At 45.3% G+C, this 21,978-nt stretch overlaps 2 protein-coding genes across 2 annotated transcripts; one reads left to right on the top strand and one right to left on the bottom strand.

Annotated features, from left to right (window-relative positions):
• Positions 1-1,555: 1,555 nt before the first annotated feature.
• On the bottom strand, positions 1,556-19,060 carry LOC136962979 (syntaxin-1A). Its single transcript, XM_067256925.1, has 10 exons — positions 18,931-19,060; positions 15,000-15,077; positions 13,001-13,100; positions 10,259-10,333; positions 9,998-10,071; positions 9,660-9,768; positions 4,187-4,260; positions 3,693-3,830; positions 3,399-3,509; positions 1,556-2,038 (listed from the first exon to the last, which is right to left on the bottom strand). The coding sequence occupies exons 1-10, from the start codon at positions 18,958-18,960 to the stop codon at positions 1,961-1,963; spliced, it is 867 nt and encodes a 288-aa protein (XP_067113026.1). The 5' UTR covers positions 18,961-19,060; the 3' UTR covers positions 1,556-1,960.
• A 781-nt stretch (positions 19,061-19,841) lies between these two features.
• LOC136962978 (uncharacterized) lies at positions 19,842-21,862 on the top strand. The gene has a single exon (XM_067256924.1). The coding sequence runs from the start codon at positions 20,039-20,041 to the stop codon at positions 20,960-20,962; it is 924 nt and encodes a 307-aa protein (XP_067113025.1). The 5' UTR covers positions 19,842-20,038; the 3' UTR covers positions 20,963-21,862.
• Positions 21,863-21,978: the final 116 nt, after the last annotated feature.

The following is a 21,978-nucleotide window of genomic DNA, read 5'->3' as shown; positions in this document are numbered from 1 at the left end:
TTCTGTGGTAAATCTCTGACAAGGAAGCATGATATTTCCACAGTAAACTACTTAAACTATTAAGAAAGCAACAAGCTAGAACTGTCCCTCACTGAGTAATAATGATATTGAATACATCAATACTCCGTTAATGGTGCAGTAAAGTGGGCTGCGGTCCCCCAGAGGATGGTACAGTGGGTTTGCACTGTTGTCCTCCTGAGTCTTACGTGTCATTTGTTGACCCAGTTTCTCTCACATTTCCCCAGTTGTGAGATGCCCCCCGTTGCTAGAAATATGGAACATTCCGTGATCTGCCACGAGTAACACCACCATATAGGGCGCATAAATTAAAAGAGAAATAAACAGATTATTGCAGGCTAATATAGCTTCTATGTGCTATTATAACATCAACAGTAACAAGACACAGTGATTACAGCATAGGTAACTGCATAATAGCATTAAGCGGCAGCAATTATGACCAATTGCAAATCTTGGGATCAGCCAAAACATGGTAAGAGTGAGCTACGATAGCGTGTTCTTTCCTCTCAAGAGCATGACAGCTACCATGTACGTTAGCAGGCCACTTTACAGCTGCTAATATGGACGCAACAGGCCCTGTTGACAACCTTTTCCCCCGCGAAGGCAGAGTTGACACGCTCTGCTTCCTCGTCCAATTAAAATTGCAGTTAATTGCACATTTTCTGAGCGGAGAAGGACAAACTGTTTTCAGACAATCATTATTCGGCGCAAGACGCCTGTTATCTCTTCTCACATTTAAATGCAGGGAATCTTCTTGTTCTCCAGGCTTGCAGCTTCCATTAAATGATCTAGTATTAGTAGTGACCTCAGACTTACACCCCGTGTTTGACCGGTCATATATTCGTATCTTGTTACAATACGGGCAAGTATCTATTGGATGGTCTGGGATATTCTGCAACTCAAAAAACCTTGATTTGGAATGTTTCCACCGAGGGCTGGGTGAAACACGAGGGATAAATGGTGTACCAACCTCTCAGAAAAACAGGAAGCAACCGTCACACCTACTGTGAAATGCTACATACACTGTAACTAGCTCCCAGTCTGCAATCGGTGAGAGCAACCGGCTGCATCTTTTCCAGTGTTTCCTCCCAGCAGTATGCCCCCCCCCCCCCTCCCTAAGGAGTGCAGTGGCAGAGCTATATAAAGATATAGAGAGCGGCTGAGCACATGAGACAGCAGGCACATTTCTCCTCGGCTGAGGGCGGAGGGAGGCAACAAGCGCTGCAGACCAGCCAGACTGGCACTATAGGAGCTGCCTGAGAGCTGCTCGTCTTGGGATCTGGAAAGGAAAGCTCTGAGGAAAGAGGTGGTGAGTGGAGCTGGAATGGCAGGTGTGTGGAGGTACAGGTTTCTCCACACCAGTAGTTACGGAGCACGACATGTAATACTGCATACGAGCTGTACCTGGATAGGCATGTGGAGACATGTCAACAGCCACACACATATAACCACACACATGCTGCATTTTGCTAACATTCATCTGTTTGAGATTGAGCTTTTAGGTATTTTGGGGGTAAAGGGAAAGGTCAACCTCATTCGTCAAAAGTGGCCATTTATTTGGACATACAAAAAGAAAGATATTAAGCGCAATTTTCAATTGGAATGTGAGAGTTACAGTACTGTTGTCAAAATCACTAATGTCCCCATTCCTGTTACAATCAAACCACAAATACATTTAAAACATCATTTTAAAGTATTCAACATCCAACTCACAGTAACACATTTGAAACCACATATTTACAAAAGATGCTCATGCATAAGTACACGTCCATACACTGTGGTGTGCGTGTGCAATGGTGTATTATTGTTTGTGTGTGTTTAATTAGGTGAGTGTCATTGTAAGTGTGTATTTGGATTTGTGCGTTTGTGCGTGTAATTGTTTGCAATGGCAATCGTGTCCACATAATGTAACTGTGTGTGTGTGAGTGTGTAACTTTGTGTTCTATGCTAAACTACCACCAACACTAGCAGCAATAATAATACAAAGCACCACACAACAAATGATGATCATGATTTTCTTCTACATGATCGGATTACGATTCAGATAAAAGCCAAGAAATAAGCACGGTATACGACAGCATGTCCACGCGGGCAGCATGGGGAACAGAAGAAGAAACAGGTCAGCTGAATGTTAGGAACATCACAACAACCCTGGGAACAGGAATCCAGTTCAACGTCAAACCTCTTGTCCGCTGTTTTTTTTTTTATACCTTCTCTCTAGCACCAGAAGCACAAATAATCAGACGCAATGTTATTGTGTGCTCATATGAATCAGATTTACAGCTTCCTGTATTAACCTTCGGTGGGAGGGAGAACCCATGCAGCACAAAGCACACAATGGCACACACTACATGCAGCATTCAATAGACAACTCCACATGTGACTTGATTAGCTACATAGCTATCTGTGTGGAGTTTAAGAGGGTTTGACAATATAGTATAACAATGTAGTATAATACATAACTGCATGAAGTCCAATTGTTAGATAATTAGCATTTACCATGCAACGTCATTTCCTCCCAAACATCTTCCTCTTGTAGAAAATACTATTTAGCCTAAATGGCATGCAAAGCCCACATATGACCACTGGGTGGTGATATTGACCAGACTTTCTCCATCTACCAAAAAGCATGAAGGAAAAGGATAATAAACTGTCCATAGACACTGATCGAAAGCCAGATTTAAGATGGCTCTCGCGGTTCAATATTGATGAGTTTCCCAAGTAGTTTGGAGTATGCATACAACTTTCAAATAAACTGCTTGACTTGAATATTAACATGGCTGGGTAACTCCAGGTCAACGGCTGCACACTTGAATACAAATTCTTCTGCACTGACTTACCTTCAATTCACAGACATTTGTTCTAGTCATTGGTGGCAGGCGAAACTCATTACGTGGAATAAAAAGCCTAGTCCAGTTTCATTCACTGTCTAATTTGAAAGCCAATATAATTGGACCGGGTCCAGCACCGGAGATGAGTAAAGTGAATGACTTAGCTAAGAGCACCATTCCAGTCAGAATGCTGCCACTAAGACTCTGAGTGGATCCGGTTTAAAGCAAGCCGAGGAGGCAAGCAAGCTTGGGTTTCTCTGAGGCGCTAGCTTCTAATACATATTATAGACGCCGATAGCTTGCTAGCCGATACGTTAGACCACTGCTATTACAGGGAGGGAGGGATACAGGCCGGGCTGTATCGATTAGGAATCGAATCCCCCGGGCTAACGATCTCTTTCTCCAAACGGACGTTAGCGGTTTTTGATAAAGACAGGCTAAGCAGGCACATTGACGATACGGCACAACAACGTTAGCGTATTTGGTGTCACGTTAGCGTCACATCTAGGGCTCATGCAGCGGGGCGGCACTCAGCCCCGCGGGACTCACCCTCCTGGCTTTACTCTGGTACTTCACTGCTTTCTTCGTGTCAGATACGGCCCGCTCCACGTAGTCCACGGAGTGCTCCACGTTGTACTCTATACGGTCTATCATCTCTCCCTGGGATGGAGAGAGAGAGAGAGAGAAAGGGAAGGAGAGGGAGAGAGAGAGTAGGACCAGGGTTTGAGGTTAATATTGTCATCATCGCGATCCTGAACCATGGTTGAGGAGTTAGTGGTGTCTGCGGATGCAGGTATCTGTCTGTCTGTGTGTGTGTGTGTACATGCATGCAAGAGGGCCCACCTGGCTCTCCACCAGCATGGCCATGTCCATGAACATGTCGTGGAGCTCTCTGATGCCTTTCTCCAGCTTAATGATCTCCGTGTGCCTCGTCTCGATCTCGTTCATGGCCTGCTGGGTGATGTTGGAATCCATGATGATCTGGGACAGAGAACGTTGGAGTCAAAAATATGGCCGAACGTGGGGAGCAGATCTATGCCACGCAAACCCAATGCACACACAAGCACAGACACGCAAGTCAACTCGACTTTCTGTGTTGAGAATACTCTCGCCTGAACGCGGTGGATTTGACTTACAAGTCACGGGCAACAGTATTATCCTGAGTGTGTGAGGTGTGCACGCGTGCGCGTGTCACACGCATGAGAAAGGCCGCTGGTTCGTGTTTTGAGAGTGGCGCATGTCTGCGGTGGCTTTTCAGTGTGCTAGAATGTGTCCTTTTAGTGTGCGTATACTCGTGTGTGTGTACTCGCTTGCTTGTGTGTGTGTGGTTCTCTCACCCCCGATGTGAAGATGGCAGGGTTGTCGCTCTCCAGCATGCTCTCCAACTCCTCATTGGTCGTGTTTCTGCCAGCTACAGGGACAAAGACAAGGCACAGATTGTGTCTCTCAACACCCAAATGTTCCCATTCTAGATTGTCTTCTTAATACCGGTCGGAGAAGCAAGTTGTTGATGAATGCGGACGAAATGAATCAGGAAAGAAATGACCATCGTTTTAAAAGCGATTCGGAAGAAAGTCGCTAATGAAGTCATTGTATCGGCTGGTACTGAGAAAGGCCGGCTAAAACACAGACATGTCAAGACACGCACGCGCGCGCGCACACACGCAGACACACACACACACAAATCCCCCTCACACATACAATGTTCCATCTAGCTCCCTTCTCTCCAGACACATGTTGCTGGGCTGCCTCCATGGCGAGATGTCACCTCTTAGTGACGCGCCTGGGTGCTGAGTGCATGTGTAACCCTCCAAACAGGGTGGGCTATGTGTGTGTGTGTGTGTATGTGTAGGCAGTGTGTGTAGGTGTAGTACATACGCGTGTATGCAATTTCCTTGTGTGGGCTTCAGTGTGTGTGATGTGTGCTTGAGTGTGTGTGTGTGTGATGTGTGCTGATGTATGTGTGTGTGCCTGTGCGTGTGTATGCTTGTGTGTGTGCGTGTGTATGGTGTGTGCTGGTGTATGTGCATGCGTGTGTGCGTGTGTATGCTTGTGTTGTTATGGCAGTTTTTGACATAGTTACAATATCTAGGCTCTGTGGTGTGGTTTACTCTGTAGAATGGACACTCAGATTGTTTTAAGGTATTTATGGTATGTTTTATTATTACCTAACTAAGAGCCAGTGGGTCTTAGTTAGGTCTGGGGGTTGGGGGAGATTGTTATCTCAGTTGAGCGAGCTGACCTAACCTTTTGGCCAAAGAGATTGTGTCCTGTGTCCTGTTTGTGTATCATTAACCATCTCCTTCTTTAGAGAGGGACCTGGGGCATCAAAGAACTGTGGGACACTTGATGTGGAGTCAAACTGTCACTGAGTAGTGCTGGCCAATCACAGAGACCGCTATATGGATGGATTGACCATCAGAAGAACCTTTGTTCAAAGTTTATATAAGGCAGGGTTTTAGGGTTGTTCTTCACCACTCTCTCAGACTACCTGTAGGTTACATCTGCATGTCTTTCGCTATGACCGGTCCAGAGTACTCTGTTAATTCTTAAATTGTACAAACTAAATAAATTATATTGAAACCGCCATCTTGACTATTCAGATCTACACAGTGCCACTAGAATTGTACCACAGCATTGTGTGCGTGTGCGCCGACACATCGCGCTGTCAGCTCAGGCACCCACAGCCCCATCCAGACAATTAGGCTGGGAGGATAAGAGGAGTGGAGAGGAGAGGCGTCACTGGGGGATTAATCACACACTTGCCTCTCTCATCTCCCTGTCTCTGTCCTGCTCTCACAGCCCTGCTCCCAAACACCCAATCAGAGCAGCTCAAATCCACCGGCTCGAAGGAGCTCTCTAAACAACAGCGAGGGCAGCATTGAGTGGGCTGCCGGTTGGGTCTACTGTTTCATTACAAAGCGTAGTTCCACATTTTGGGAATTCAAGAGTGGGTTGCAGAGCTACCGGAGGCATTTCATTGTTTAAATGTTTTGTTTGTTTTTTTGGGGGGAGACTAGTGAGAGATCACCTGTTGGCTAGGTGGTGTAATTGACTTTTCATGGAGGAGGAAAAGAACATTTCTAGTCGGTGACCTTAGTGGCTGACCCTGTGATTCAATGCCTGACTGCCTGCCTGCCTGCCTGCCTGCCTGCCTGCCTGCCTGTCTGTCTGTCTGCCTGCCTGTCTGCCTGTCTGTCTGTCTGTCTGCCTGCCTGCCTGCCTGCCTGCCTGCGTGGTGGAAGATAGATAGCCCAGCCTGGGAGTAGGGGCCTTCGTCTACTGGGGGCGACTGACAGAGACATTTATCAGTTGGTGTGAAAAAGGCCAGCATGTGCTATGATCAATAGCGTGGGGAAGGCATGCAAGCAAACAAACACCTAAACACACCCACAAATACACACGCACACACACGTAGTCTTTGCATGCATGTCTTAACCCCTCAGCCCCAGCCAATGTCAATGAGTCCCACCCCTTCTCTAATTGCCGTGGGGAGGAAAGAGTGAGTCATTCCTGATTGGCAAGGACTAGGCAACACCTGCTGCTGTGGCAGCCCAACCATGGCAACCCATCCAATTGTAGAGTTGCAATGTTAAACCCCATTTAGTACGATTTTTGCCGTGTCTTCAAGTGTTCTTGTGTGCGTGGACGTGTACTGTATGTGTGTGTGTGTATGCATTTCCATAACGTGTGAGAACCATCTGTAAATCTCCTACAAATAATTCCGCTCAACCCAGGTCACGCGGTCCCAACTGGGCCCCACGGCTAGACCCTAAAGCGCCCGCCCACCCACACTCCCACCCCCTCGCTACCTCTCCCCTCACTGGGCCACGATGAGCCAGACCCAGGGCTAACAGCAGTCTGGCCTCCCTTCCTCCACAGCCTCCCACTCACAGGTAAATGGAAGTCTCCTGTGCTGTTTTGGAAGGTACTGGGGGGGGGGGGGATAATAAGATGATGGTAGATAATGTCAGGTGAAGGGTCAATTGTGCAGGAGAGATACTACCTCCGGTAAGATAGCTCATGGATACGCAGAAGCACAAAGATGTGCTACGGCAACAGTGATTGAAGCCAACAGATTCTGTGGATTGGGCTATTCTGTGTGTAATACTGTATGGGCTGTGAAAGTGTGAAACAACCAATGGCTATGCTACTGTGTCCTGTGCGTAAGTGAGTATATGAAGTTGTGTGTGTGTGCGGGTGTGTACGTGTTTGTGTGTGCGCTGGCTCAGCTGCGGCCCTGTTGTGTGGCTCTGCCTGGTTCAATATTGACTCAACGCTGCTAGCACTTCCTGGCTGCAGCACACCTGTGGCTCACCTGGGAGTCAGAAGCCCCAGTGAGAGACACGCACACGCACGCACGCACGAGTGCACACACAAACGCACACGTGCACCGAGTCAGACACTCACACCCACACAGACTGGGCTGGGGACAGGAATAACTAAGACCGTGCGCAAGAGAGGCTGGGGGGGGGGGGTTTGTTCAGCGTCTCTTATCTCGACGCGTTGCTGTGCATCGGAGATTCCAGCTCAGCATGACAACGAAGACAATTCGAATGAGAGAGCTCTGTTTGAATTCATTGGTTTGAACATGGCTGCGGCCTCCCTCCCATTGACTTAACAGGTGAGCAGAGCAGCACATACTTGCACGCAATCGATCCCAATAGGTATCAAATGGACGGAGGGAAGATGGATGTCCTCTTTTTAGCCTTCAAAAGGGGCCCAGGGACTGAAGGAATGATTTCCCAGCAACATTCGATTTTTCACCTATGGACTCTCGGGCTTCCAAAGCGAGCCTCGCTATAGCTCGTCTCGTCAGCGGTAATCATTTCAGAGTCCATTTTCAGCCCCCTGTCATTTACTCATAGCTTCAATGAATTCAATGTTTATATCACTTTCTATTCAATAAACCCTGTGGGCACTATCACGCAACTAACGTCGATCCAAGATGAAATTACGGCGACGTTCCCAACCCAAAGGTTCGGTGGGAAACAGGAAACTGTTGGAAGTTTGCTCCGAGGCTGATAAAACAGTCTAATGTGCGATGGGGGAAATTAATTTCAAAGAGGATATTAAAAAGGAATATTGGAATTGCTTTGCCTAAAGACCTTGTTTACTGAGATTTCCCACAATGCCCTTCTTCTCCAGCACGCTGAGCGAGCCGAGCCCTTGGAGTTGATTTCTTCCTCACAGGCCTCAAGTCTGAATCTGAGAGGGCAGAATTGTGTGTTTGAACTGACATTTCACCCTCCTCTGAAGAACAAAGGGAGAGTATACCTCAACGATATCTCCTAGCTTGTGTAATCTAGGAACAGGGGGACGGTCAGACAAGACCAGTGTCGGGGACCAGTTGTAAACACAGCCTGGCCGATGTGAGCTAAGGGAGAGCTACTGCCGTGGCGTCGACGTTGAGTTTGAAGAGATCGGTTTTTGCACAACCCTTTCGGGAGGTCTTTTTAGAGATGGAGGAGGGCCAGGGCAATGTGAGTAAGCTCTCCTCTCCGGGTTTTGGCGGGAACTTCATGACTGGTGTTACCTAAAAAAAACCCAGACACCACACAAATGTGGTGAGATCTCAAGAGATTATACTATTCAACTCATGTCCAATAACTGCTTAAAGAGTGCACTGCTGCTTGGGGCTTGGCCACACCAATCCATTGATTAGCACACCTTTGAATGTAGCGTTGAGGCTGCAGCTGAGTTACTCAGAGGTGCTATGGAGGTTTAGCCACATTTACATTTAGTCATTTAGCAGACGCTCTTATCCAGAGCGACTTACAGTAAGTACAGGGACATTCCCTCCGAAGCAAGTAGGGTGAAGTGCCTTGCCCAAGGACACAACATCATTTTGTACGGCTGGGAATCGAACTGGCAACCTTCAGATTACTAGCCCGACTCCCTCACCGCTCAGCCATCTGACTCCCCCTAGCCACACACACACACACACACACAGCATCCATTCTAAGACTAAAAGGTTTGAACAGATACAAAAGACATCAAAGCAGACATGAAACAACTCACGATGCCTGCGTGGAACTCTCACACACACACCAGTTCAACACACACATCACCGATGGGTCATCCCCATCAAAGATGACGACACTTAAAGTTGACACGATCCACCCGTCTTCCAGCACGCATGGAAACATCCACATGAATTATGCATGCAAACAGATGGATCCTACACATGTAAATATATGGTGGCAAATGAGCATGCACACTAACCCCTCAACCAAACATCCGGAATTTAAACCCTGTTTGTTTGAATAAACTCCCTGTGTCTGCACTGGGAAAAGCTCATTATGGCAACATTGAGATGAAGGACAGAGTAACCTGATAACAACCTACTTCATTATGCAGTGTAACAATTTCCCATATTCTTTTGCGTGAATTCATTTCGAGCGTTTTTGTGTTTCATTGACACAAAATCTACACATTTAAATAGACAAAAATTCTAACTAAAATAGAATGATTCAAAATCGAAACATATCCAATCAATTATTTTTGTCTATCGCTAATGTCTGATTGTTTTCCACGCTGCATCCTAACATCTAGCTCGCAGGCTATAATCGAGTGTTGAGACTGCTCCAACGGCGAACCCTCCACGAGGGACCAAGGCACGGAACAAACACACTCATCTGGATTCTTCGGATGCTCACAAGTGGCACATATTGGATTTGGTCATGGCCATACACACGCAAACACACACAGATACACATACACGAGTGCGCTCACAAACACAGGCTCAGATGTGCACAGAGAAACATATCTTATTTATATATATACACACACAATCACACACACACTTACTGATCTCCAGTTGTCTCTGAATGCGGCCTTTGCAGCGCTCCCGGTAGTCGGACTGCGTGGCATTGTACTCTGACATCACCTCCACAAACTTGCGAGACAATGTGGAATGCTGACAGACCAACCACAACAGATGTTAGTTATATTACAAATATTACAAGAATTGTTCTTATTGCAGCTACACAAGGCATGACTAACTCCAGTCCTGGAATACCACTGAGAGGAGCAAATGAACTCGCTGCCAGAATTGGAGCCAGAATTAGCCCAATTGCTAACACAAAACCGTAAACCGCTAAACCACAGTGGACGACCGCTGTGGTCGACAGTCACTACAGCCATACCTGTGTCTTCCGTATCCTCAAGTCTGCAGATGACCTGTTCAACCCTTCCTCATGTTCAATTGACTGTTCAATACCTGAGGGAAATGCGACACACAATCACTTGACTATTTTTACCAAAGGTCTAATGAAGTGTTTTAATATTGGTTTTGGATGGTCTTGGCTTGTGTCATTACAAACATGGATTCCGGAATAGGGCTTGGGGGTTTGAGACATGAACGTGATAAACAGAGAGTTTGCCGATGGGTGCGTCTTACAGCTTACTCTTTAACTTGGAGCGCACTTTGTTGGCAAACTTCTTGATGTCCGTCATTAGCTGCTCCAGTTCGGCCTTGGTTTCTGGAAAGAGAAGTAGAGTGTGAATGAATGAAAGACTGAGAGTTGAAATAGAGGAATAGAGAGGAAGAGAAGGTGCCATACTGAACGAAGGACAATTGCCACACTTTGTACGCAAGAGTGAACGAGAGCTGTCTTGGAAGACAACTTTGTCTTTGTCATCCGTGCAAACCCACCATATTCAAAACAAAAGCAAGCTTTATTCCAACACGCTGCAAGCCATCATGAATGCTAGGATGTAGCGGAAACAAGAGTGCCATCCTCAGGAAGAAATGGACAAAATGCTACTTATAGCTCCATGCTATAGCTTATATGATTATTAATCATAAAAACGGCTCCTGGTTGGTGGTGATCTGTTAACGGTGACCCAGTTTCTCTCCAGACCCCAGATCCAGCCCACTCAGTGTTCTACCAGACACCTACTGTAACAGGAAAACGGTCATTTCACTCTACTTGTCCTCTGATTTGATTAGGCCCTTAGCTCCTGATTTTCTCAGGAAATTGCAATCAAGTGGAGAATTCTTTTTTTATTGAGGAATGTTCAGGACTGCACTATTGTACAGAAGTGCAGGTATTGTTGAGGTTGTTTTTTTTGGGGGGGGGGGGGGGGGGGGGAATCAGTCAAAGGCCACCACTGGGATTGATAGTTGTTATATCAGTTGACACTGATATCTAATTTCTAGCAGCCAAGCAAGTGTTTGTTTGTGTGTGGTAACATTTAAAAAAGACAAAGGCCTTTTTTGACCCATATTAATTCAGAGCTCTCTTAATCTGCATTGACAAATGGACCTTATAGCACAAAGACGTCTGTTACTCCTGACTTTCATTAGTGAACTGATTAGATCAAAACACAAGAATGTTAAAAGGCAACCAACTAAGGGAACAGTATATGCTACCAACAGCAATTCCATTTGGACCAAGGGCTTAGTTCAAACCAGATAATCTATAGCTATCAACTATTGAAATACACTGTATGCTGTGCTGTACTTTTGATATCCAGTTTCCAACGAGCACCTGTGCAGCTTTAGAGGAAACCGCCCTTTTGATCAGGACTGTGATCGAAAACAAAACAATGTCACATTGATCATCTTCCTGCATCCATGTCATGCTTCCAGAGTAGGCTTCAATCAATGACACCCTTTGTCAGGGGTTTTTATTGACCCGTAAAGATTGAAGTTGCAGCTATATCAACTGTCAGTTCTCGGCTAAGTGGAAGAGTGTTGTCATGGCTGTCATGTGATTCTGAGTGTTGAATAAGACACCTGCGAGCAGATGTCATTTTCAAACCGATAACAAGGTTAGGCAAGTTGAGGTAACACATGAGCAACCATGTTCGTGAGGTGTGGAAACCCTCACACTCAGGGGAGGGGAAGAACTCGATCGAGGAGAAAAGCTGCAAATCTATTCCGTCTTCAGAACCACAGCCTTTAATTTTGTATATACCCCAAAGGATATACTCCCCGATGACACCAAAACAAATTAACTGATTGAAAAATCTCTCGCTGTCGAAAGCACCATCTATGGCACTGCCGATTCAATACAGGCACTTCCGAACTCATCAAGATGCACAAAGTCTGTACGATAGAGTGCTTTGGTAATTACAGCAATATTAATCTAATAAGACATAATGAGAGAGAGTGTGTGCTGTATCTTTCAAAATGCAATCCAGGGGGAAAATTGCCCACAGGAGTTCTATAATTAGAATTTACATTTCACTTGACATCATCGCTGTATCTGACAAGGAATATGAATCGTATGCAAATGGCGGACTTCTTTTTTTCAATTTACCATCTTAACCCCTGTGGTTCTCATCAGGCCCTTCGACTAACCTCTCTCTGTGAGGTCAAAACTGACTAGGCAATCAGAATGCACTTGAGATTAATAGCAATTAGTCAATCTCTTAACTAATAAGGACCAATTTGGGCAACGTTTAATCGTTTCATTAAGGCTGCCACAGCTTCTCCAGTAGGTTTTCAATTGGCAGACAACTGCCAATTCAACTTAAAACAAATACAACCATATGCGATGGTTGTTTTTTTGTTGTTTGTTTTGTGTAATTGCAGGAAATACTTATATCGCTATTAAAATGACACTGAATACAGTTTCTACACACAGATAAACCTTTCTAATGACCTTTCAATAGTCACAAGAAAATTGCGTTTCTTTTGGGGTCATAGAAGGTTACAGTCATGGTATTTAAGAACAATTATTTTCCTAAATCACACTTTCCCATGGAGTTGCATTAGAAAACAAGACTTGGGTTATTATGTTAGGTCCATCCGACAGGACAGGGGTAAACCCACTGGAACACAGGGTAAGTGGATGGGTAATATAGAGCTGCCATTTGACCACGTGGGTTTCCACTGATGAAAACGCTGATATATTACTGGGCTTTAATGAAAAGAGGGGTTCAGAGGTGTCTTCCGACAAGAGGTAGGTGTGCGTGTGTGTGTTTACGGGTGTGCGCATGGGAGTGAGCGTGTATGCGTTTGTCTGTGTGCGCGCGACTGCGTGTTTGTTCGCGTGGGTGGGAAGGTGCACGTACCAAAAATCCCTTACATTTCACTCTCGGACCTGAAGCAACAACTGCCCACTCTCCCTGCCTATCATCCTTTCATCCCAGAAAGTGCAAAGCAAGAGAAAGGAAGAAAGAGGAGGAGGGAGACTTACTTTCATCAGGGTTGGGGGCGGCCAGGATGGCGCTGTGGTTCCTCTTCACCTCCTCCACCTTCTCTGACAGCTCCTCGATGAAGCCTCGGATCTCCTCCACCTGGTCGTACAGAGAGGTTTACAAACTGACAGCCGGGCCTTAGGAAAGGAAGCAGCAGTTAGCCATGCACAGGCTCATTTGCCGGAGTTCCGAGAGCACAAAGTTGTATTTTCGAGACGATTCTTCCCTACTTGCGAGAAGCTTTGGAGCATGCAGTGTGAGAGAACACAGCGCTGTAGGATGAACACAAATAAAACACACACATTTGGCTCTGCCAAAAAGATGCAAGACCCTCTGCTGGTTTTGAGATGCGTCCAAATGCTTTCCATTATTTACACACAATAAAAAGAACATTATCCTACTGCCTAAAAGAGTACTTTAATCTTAGGCAGATAGTTTGTCAATCCTATAATATTATGTTTTTGTTTGTTTGATATTGACTTAAGCATATCGCCAACTGCTAAAGCAGTTTGGATATTGAAGGAAATTATATTGATACTATATTTCTTGCTAAAATTCATCGACCTCATTCCATTCCATTATTGGCCTTCCATTCCAGCTCCCAGACTCTTCAGCTCTCCTACCAGTGCCTGGTTCATTAATTTCCAGTGATGTAAGCATGGTGGAGTCTCCATGGGGAGCTGGTCTAAATATCACTTTGCAAGTAGATGAGAGGAGAGATATAGGTTACGTCAACTTGTGTGTGCCATGCTCGAAACAGCCTAGTGGGGGCCGGTTTAATGTGTTCTAGAGAGCTCAGTCTCTGCATGTGGGCTGCCTGATGGGAAAATGAGTCCTGAATCAAATGGAGGAAGTTCCTGGAAGACTACAATGAGCCATGCAGTGAACCAGGAGAGTGCAGGAGTCGTTACACAGGAATGCTAATGTCTGCCTGGGATTGACATCCACCTGACCACACCATGGAGATTATTGTTCTTGAGAATTCGTACAAAAAGTTTCTAAGATACTCACAGCCAAGTTCAAAGACGTTCTTTTCAGTAAGAAAAACAAAAGTCAATGGTGGTTAATCATTTCCCAATCAAAGTTGAAGCCGACCTATATAATTACTTCAATATACAACCGCAACTGGGAATTGGCAACCTGAATGAGTCAACTATGGAGTTGAGTGATGAAGAAATCAAAAATCCCCATGTTAGTTTGTTAGTGCATCATGCTAATGCAAACCAAAGCTAGCTTGTCTCAGCGGCATCGAGACGCTAACGCGTTTTTGATGATCGTATCAGTGCATCTTCACGCACAGTCCCACGGTCCTTTGATGACTGCTCTTATACTGTAGGTATGGGGGATTGCGGGGAGGGGCTGTGAAGGTACAAGGCTGTGGCTCTGAGCCGGCGTAATTAGGGGGCCCGGAGACGGCGCTTGCAGAGAGATATGTCGACTTCAGAGTTCAAAGAGTGCAAGCGAGGCATCCGTCAATCCAGCTTCACGTACTGTTTAACAAGTGTGCTGAGGTGCAAGGGAGCTGCTACACCCCCTGAAGTGTTAGAACTGGGACTGGTTCAATTAGACATCCTCACCACCAGTCATCACTGCCCGTATGTATGGGGTTGAACTTTCAATGACCTTTTACATACAGGTATTCGTCCTGTACGCGCATACAAGTTTTCAAAGGAGGAGAGAGCTAGGCGTATCACGTGGCCGAACACCCTGTAAACATTGATATATTGATGATTTTGAAACATTGACATTGATGATAAATGTTCATCTGACTAAGCCTGTATTCACTGAGAAATGTTTGTCACAAAGTACAAACAAAGAGGTGCATGGAAACATCTCAAAGTGAGAGATATGAGCGAGACACACTGTCCTGACATCTCTAGGCTCGGCACTGACGTTCGCTTACGGAGGTCCGACAAAGATGAAGATGTACTGGAGACTCAGACATGTGACAAGGCTTCTACAGTGTGCACACAGGGGTAAACAAGGCCTTTACGGTACCTGCACAAAGAAATCGTCCATGAATCTGTCCTTGTCCATGGCGACGGCCACCTCGTCCTCCTCCTCAGCCTCCTTGCCCTGTAAACCGAGAGGGAAATCAAACAAAGACGCCTGCTGCATTCATCCACCAGTAAAAGTCGTGAAACCAGCATGACTCATGAGAAATACACACGCGGCACTTCCAAGAGAACACGCAAAAAGGCCTTTTGACGCTGCATAATATTCACGGTGCTTCAACAGAAGCCCCGCTATCAACACCTCCTGCCTACAATTTAAGTGTAAAAGGAAAGAATGGCAACAGGAAAAGAAAGGAGAAAAAAAAAATGGACGCACATGACACCAGATCCAATTTATTTGTGTTGAAAAGAGAAAAATCGTGGATGGCTGTCTGCTCGTAGAGGGAACCCTCCCAGGGCCTCCTGAAGGGCTATCATTACCAGGGAGGGCTTGGCAGCTGGGGGGCGGATGCCGAGGCCTAAAAGCCATAAATGTTTCATGTCTCTCCTGGAGGGGGTGGGGGGTGGGGGTGGGGGGTGGTGGTGAGGGCTGCAGCCCAGCAGGGTCAAGGTTCACCCTCATCCAGAGAGTCGTCTCTCATGCCTCAGCGTGTGGGCACGAGAGACGTGCGCATGGCACATGGCACCCTAGTATATCAGTGTCCCTGAGACAATAGAGAGAGCTGAGGGGTGGCTATTTAACACCTCACCAGGGAACAAGGGGCCATGGAGAGAGAGGGGTTGAAGCACAATTAAATATGAAAAAATCTGAATGACCTCATAACCAGACGGTGCCGATGGTTGCTGGAAGCACCTTTGTTACATATTAATGACGATATCTTTCCTATGAGGGGATAAAACGGATGAAGGCTTTCTTTGCTTCTGTGCTATGAGACTGAGGTATTGTACAATGAGCTGACATTGAGAACGGTGCCTCACATCCCTTATATTTCCCCTTTAGTCATCTATATGGACTCCTAGGCTCTCCTGTAATGGTGACATGGTTTCAACCGGTGAATGAAAAAGAAACCGGAGTACGGTGGATTCAGTTAGAACAGAATAATTTGATGATTCCCTGGAAATGCAGCAAATGGAATCCTATTTTACGTGGGTGGACAGGGTAATATGGAAACAAGCAATGAGGTGCTTTATTTATGAGCTTGAAAGCATGCTGTAATTTCATTTTCTTGTTCTTTTCTTTTTTGTTGTTGTTAATTTGCATAAACAAATAACAAAATGAAGAAGGCTTCTCGGTAGAAAAACAAAGATGTAAGGCAACAGGCTAAACCACTTCACTTTCAATAGCCAAAGCAGCTGTTTATAAGGGCGTTAGGTAAGACAATTAAACAAAATCTCAACATGGAGGGGGACCTTTTTCACTGTCGCACACTCATCCTGCTCCTACACACATTTGTGGGAGGGCTCAGGAAGGGAGACAATAGCTCCAGCCTCCGATCTGTGAGTAGGCCTACACCACAGTCATTATAGCCTTCAGCCCACACTGACACCACATTATCTCTATTACGTGAGTGCCTTTCCCTCACCACACACAAACACACACCCTCGAGAGCGCCTCGCGCACGCCCACGCACGAGCCCCCCCCCCCCCCCCCCCCACGCAATCCATCAGCAACATGCGACCACGCACGTCACGCACGCAGGACCCACCTGACGTAGCCCCCCCCCCCCCCCAGCCTTCCACCCACTCCAGCCTTCCACCTCGGACGGGCAAAACATGCCTTCTCACGACTGCTGTTGCGCCGACTCACTGTTTAACTCAGCACCATCTGCCCTGACACTCATCCACAGCTCGGAAAGAGCCGTCCCTGATGGCACAGGGATGTGTTGGATGACACACGGCAGGTGATCAAGTCAAGCCAGCGATATCAGGACCGACCGAGGAGAAAGTCCCAACTGCATTCCACCCAGTCCAATATCCGCCCCCTCCACGAGAAGGGATGACCCCCTGCCACCTTAACAAGCTAGCTGTCTCTTACCCACATCCCTAGCCCGCTCGTCAAACATCAGACACTTCACCGAACGGAAGTCGATTCTATCCAGCCTTCTATCGGATCTGACATATTTGACACCGATCCAATTAAATGAGACCTTTAAAAGAAACGGGTATTGGATCTGTCCTCGCGATGGCTATAGCTCCGGTTTATCGGATGAACCCTTTCCGAATCATGCCCACTGATCGGAGTCAGCACCAGTCCTAACGTTTGGGGAACGGCCACTGAATGCTGTCACGCGAGCCTCCAACCCGCCTCACAGGGCGTCAGTCCAAGGCATGGCACAGGTGTTTCATAAGAAATGTCCCCCAATGGCGATCTGAAGCATCTGACGACAGGTCCACTGGCCTCAACAGCTGCCGACGCCACAGAGCTAAGACACAACAGACGCTCTAGTCAAAACAAATGGCAGAAAAGAAACAATCCCATTTCAAAACAAACACGGGTAGCCCCCCAAAAAACACCCAGGAAGTAGCTTTCTGAATGATAAGCTACAGTGGGGGAGTAAAGGAGAGCTACTAACGTCTTCGGTTGCTTTCATGTCAAGCTGTCGTCTTCTGGGGCCGTAATAGCCCGGACGCAGCATGACAAGTTGCAGTGTGTAATAGCCTTATCCTAATAGCAGCACTCTGCAGCATCTCGGATGAATGCGAATGCGGCCTTTGCGAAATGACAGGCCTTTTCAGAAGTGGGGACATGGAGCAAAAGTTTGGAGTGATCGTTGATGTCCAGCAAAGTTGTGGTATGAGGTCATGACATTGCATTGGTGATTCCAAATGTCAAAACCTTAGTGGAATATGGATGAATAAACAACGAAACATATGTGTTAATGTATGAGAAAAAAATTCTTGGAAACCCTGTAGTATGTAGTACAGTATACATCTTTGGGCATACACACACACAAAACGACTTCCCATGGATATGATATAGAGGCACATTGAACAGACTACTATTTGGTCACACTCTGGCACGAATGTGAGAATGACCGTGATTGGTCAGTGCTGTCAGAGAACCCAGGTGGAACACTGTCATCCACTGATGATCAAGCTGCTACACGGGCTCATCTCCACCCTCCTGGCACAGTCCCAGATCTGAGTGTGTGTGTGCACATGTGTGTGTGTGTGTATGCATTATATATCTGTCATGTTTATAGGATCAGCTGGAAAGTGAGGGTCCAGTAATATCAAATGAATTCAAAATCAAATATATTAGCTAACACACGATTAACTACTGTATAAGTAGCATTAAATGTCAGTTTAGTGGCAATACTTGAATCGTAATAGAAAAGCATTATTATAATTGTATTAAAATACAGGCTATATTAAAACCAACCTACTCAACAGATACACCTGATGATTCGTTTTAACATATTTTCTTAATGTAACCCCCTTAAAAACGAGTCTGCTCTTAGCCGTATTGACTCTTGAAAGAAATAACTTCAAGACTGAATTAAATTACATTTAGGAGGATTGGATAAATTAAGAACCAATTTAGTCTATTTAAGAAATTGCGATTGCAAATTAAAGTTATTTTCCCACGCAGTAGGCACACTGAAGATTCAATAACCACGTACCGTGGGTCCAAAATAGCTGGTTGTGATTAAGATGTATCATCACGTCTAAGCTCAATAAATGTAACAGGTGCCCCTTTTAACCGTCCCTTATCGGCCTTTGGGCTTCCATATGGCTTCTCCATAATGGCAACATTAAAAAGTTGCACTTGACATTAACATATTGGAACATAGTCTCGAGAATCTAAAATGCCTATAATCGAAATTACACACTGTGACTAGACTGCTCGAGACAATCTGCATTTGAAAAGTGAGGCGCACCTAGTCTAGCCTACAACACAAAATCTCGGGCTGCTTTCAACCACCGTTTGCTTCAGATCTCCAGAATATTTCAAATGAAAGGAATATACTCACAGCCTTAAGTTCCTGTGTACGGTCTTTCATTGTGACTACACGGCTTCACCACAAGTCTTTCCAAATAACTTCTCTACCTACAGGTAGATGCTCCAAATCTCCGCGCTGGAGTCAGATTTTTTCCTTTTATTTTCCGACTGGGAGAGAGAAGCGGGAACGCGCAAGGGGTGTAGATCAACCGAGAGCGCGCAACTAGAGATCAAGCTCAAGAAAGGATGCCATGAATCATCTCGCCTAAATATTATTGTTGAAAAAGTATGGCAATGTTCAGATTAATATTACCCAGTGTATTTGAAATTCACCATATCCGGATCCATCAAACAAGTCTTTGTATGTATCTTTGGCTATGGAGAACGAACACATCAGGTTAGATTCCTTCTCCAGAAAGAAAAGTGAGAAACATTGGCTGACCTTACATAGATTTTTTGTAAGCGTAGTACTTTATTTTTTAGCGAATTTCACTAGGTGTAGCCTAGTTCAGTGGTTACACTTCGGGTCAACATTTAATAAATCTTGTTGCGTAACAGCGTCATCTGCTGGTACTAGTTTAGGAGGCTACAATACCTAATGGGGCTTGGAACTACTACTACCTGTCGTGGTGAAGTTACCATGGGCTGTTCCAAGGAAAGACTATAGTTGACCATATTAAGAATTGTTTTTAATTCTGTAACAGTACATCAGAATGAGCTGTTCTCACTACAATTTACTTAAAAAAAAGGTTAGATATGAGACTCCCAATCGGTAGCTGCACTGCGCAACCGCTGTGTTGTATTTTCACAGCCGTAGCTTCACGATGATTCCAATTGGCTCAATTCAATGTGCTTTTTATAATCTTGCATTTCATTGGCTCATCCCCAACAAACCCGGAAACCGGTTTGTAATTTTCTTGGTCACAGCAAAAATGGCGGAGGTCAGGCTGGGAACTGGCAAGCGAGCCTATACTTTCTTAAAAACCACATACTCACAGTCACCCCTAAGGTTTGAAGGCAAAGATGCGATACAACCGGCAGCTGTAACAGTCAACCGATTGTCTGAGGCTAAAAATAACCGAGCTCAAACCCAGCAGATTTTTAAATGGAGTCAAGCTGTCGGAATTCCTCGGAAGGGCATGAGGTTTGAAAACACAAGGACTCCGTGCGGTCTAACGGACGTTATAATTGTCAACAAACTTTACCATGACCTTGGATTGAAACGTTACCGGGAGGAATTGCTTTGTGCATTTCAACAGAACAACGTTGACAATCAGCTGCCTGATGCGCCGCTGTGTTTTTACCTCAGTTCGCCTCAAAAGCCAGACTGTCAGGTCCAACTCATGGCCAGATTGTTTAGCAGGAGGGAAACCTGTTTGTTGGTGCCCACCACAAAGTTCGGCCACGACCAGAAAAGGACATTCTGCACGGTGTTCTTTACAAATAGGCAGCCAAGAGTGACTTCTTATCTGCTAAACAGTTATGAACAGCTACTGAGTAGGTGTTACGGCAGCAGTGACGGTAACTCGTCTGAGACTCTATACAAAACCAAAACCGGATATTATGATATCCTTGAGGTGAATCCAAACGCAACCCACGCTCAAATAAAAACTGCTTATTACAAGCAGTCTTTCATCTACCATCCGGACAAGAACGCGGGTAGCGAGCACGCTACTCTCCGCTTCTCTGATATCAGCGAGGCTTACAATGTTTTGGGAAATAAAGGTCTGAGAAAGAAATACGACCGAGGTATTTTGAGTCAATCAGATATTACAGGAGCCAGTAGACCTACAGGAAAGGCCACCAGTAGTTCAACGTCTCATCAAACCAGGGCTACAAAGTCTGCTGCTGTGGGCATAGACAGTAAAAACATCTTCGACTTCGACAAATTCTACAAGTCTCACTACAATGAACAACTTCAAAGAGATAAGGAATTACGCCAAAGAAAAGAGGAATTACTGAGGAAAAAACATGCGGATTTAAAGGACAGGGAGGTGGGTAGAATGCTTGAGATGGGCGTAGCAATGCTGGTGATAATGGCAGTGATCATTTTGATCAATTGAAATTGACACTGGTCTTGCACGGGACATTACTTTTGCTGAAATCACAGGATGCACACAAGGTGTGAGTGCAGTGGACATCAGAACAAAAAACACCTGTCAACAGAAATGATTGGTCATCATTTTTGCAATCTCTGCTTTCTAGTTTCTCTATGAATCAGAATCTGCTACTGAAAAATGCTGCTACTATACGCCTAAATATGTTTTAAGCTAAAACCAGGCTATAAGTGATATGACCACACCACAAAATACCATTGTTCTGTACTACTTACCACCACCTTGTCCGTTTTAAAACCAGTCTGAAATTTAAAAGTGGGAAAGATGGAAGGTATGCTGTTGGTGAAATAGTTCAATATTCAAAGGAATAGTGTAAAGTTAGTTGAAAAGCATTTCAGTCTGGGCAATTTTACTTGGATTTGTCGTATTTCATATTTCGGAGAAGGGAATTGAAAATAGCATTATCAACCTGTCACTGATAGAGCCCAGATGTAATGAAAATAAAATACTCAAGTCCTCTGGCTTTTATATTGATGTGAAAAACTGGACATTTTGTTTGAAAATGAAGCAAAACGACAAATGGATTAAAGACTTGAACATCCTTTCCGTAAGGGGATGCTACACTTTCAAATCTGTGCAAGGGAGTACTTGTGCATGCTTTGTGCACTTTGAACCAGTAGTCCTTCAATGAAAACTTGAAACGTGGATTAAAGGCTCCAAGATTGGCTTGACCTCTAGTGGAAGGTGGAGGAAATCTTTCTCCCAAGAGACATGCCAGTGGAAAGTAATGCATATATTAAATTGCCGGAAAAATGTGCCTTTATTTAACCACACGTTCTATGTAATTAAGAGGAATAAAGTATTTATGATATGCTCATTGAAGCATTACATTGAATGAATGCGGCCTTGGTCTTTATGCACCAGCATCAATACAAATACGGAATACAAAAAGGCTCACAATGTATGAAGTCAACATCCTATGCCTTTCAAGAAGAAACGGTTGAACTATGAACCACTGTATG

The sequence above is a fragment of the Osmerus mordax genome, chromosome 19 (assembly GCF_038355195.1).
Source record: "Osmerus mordax isolate fOsmMor3 chromosome 19, fOsmMor3.pri, whole genome shotgun sequence".
NCBI classification, from domain to species: Eukaryota; Metazoa; Chordata; class Actinopteri; order Osmeriformes; family Osmeridae; genus Osmerus; species Osmerus mordax.
Note: the sequence above shows the minus strand (reverse complement) of the source record. Positions and strands in the feature narration are given on the sequence as shown.

Bases quoted from the DNA above. Each gene is read 5' to 3' on its own strand.
- LOC136962979 (XM_067256925.1), bottom strand. From the start codon at position 18,960: ATGAAAGACCGTACACAGGAACTTAAGGCT. The intron at 3,510-3,692 runs GTGGGCCCTCTT...TCTCCATCCCAG, and splicing joins CCATGCTGGTGGAGAGCCAG to GGAGAGATGATAGACCGTAT. The intron at 2,039-3,398 runs GTGAGTCCCGCG...CCGATCATGTAG, and splicing joins ACCAGAGTAAAGCCAGGAGG to AAGAAAATCATGATCATCAT.
- LOC136962978 (XM_067256924.1), top strand. From the start codon at position 20,039: ATGAGGTTTGAAAACACAAGGACTCCGTGCGGTCTAACGGACGTTATA.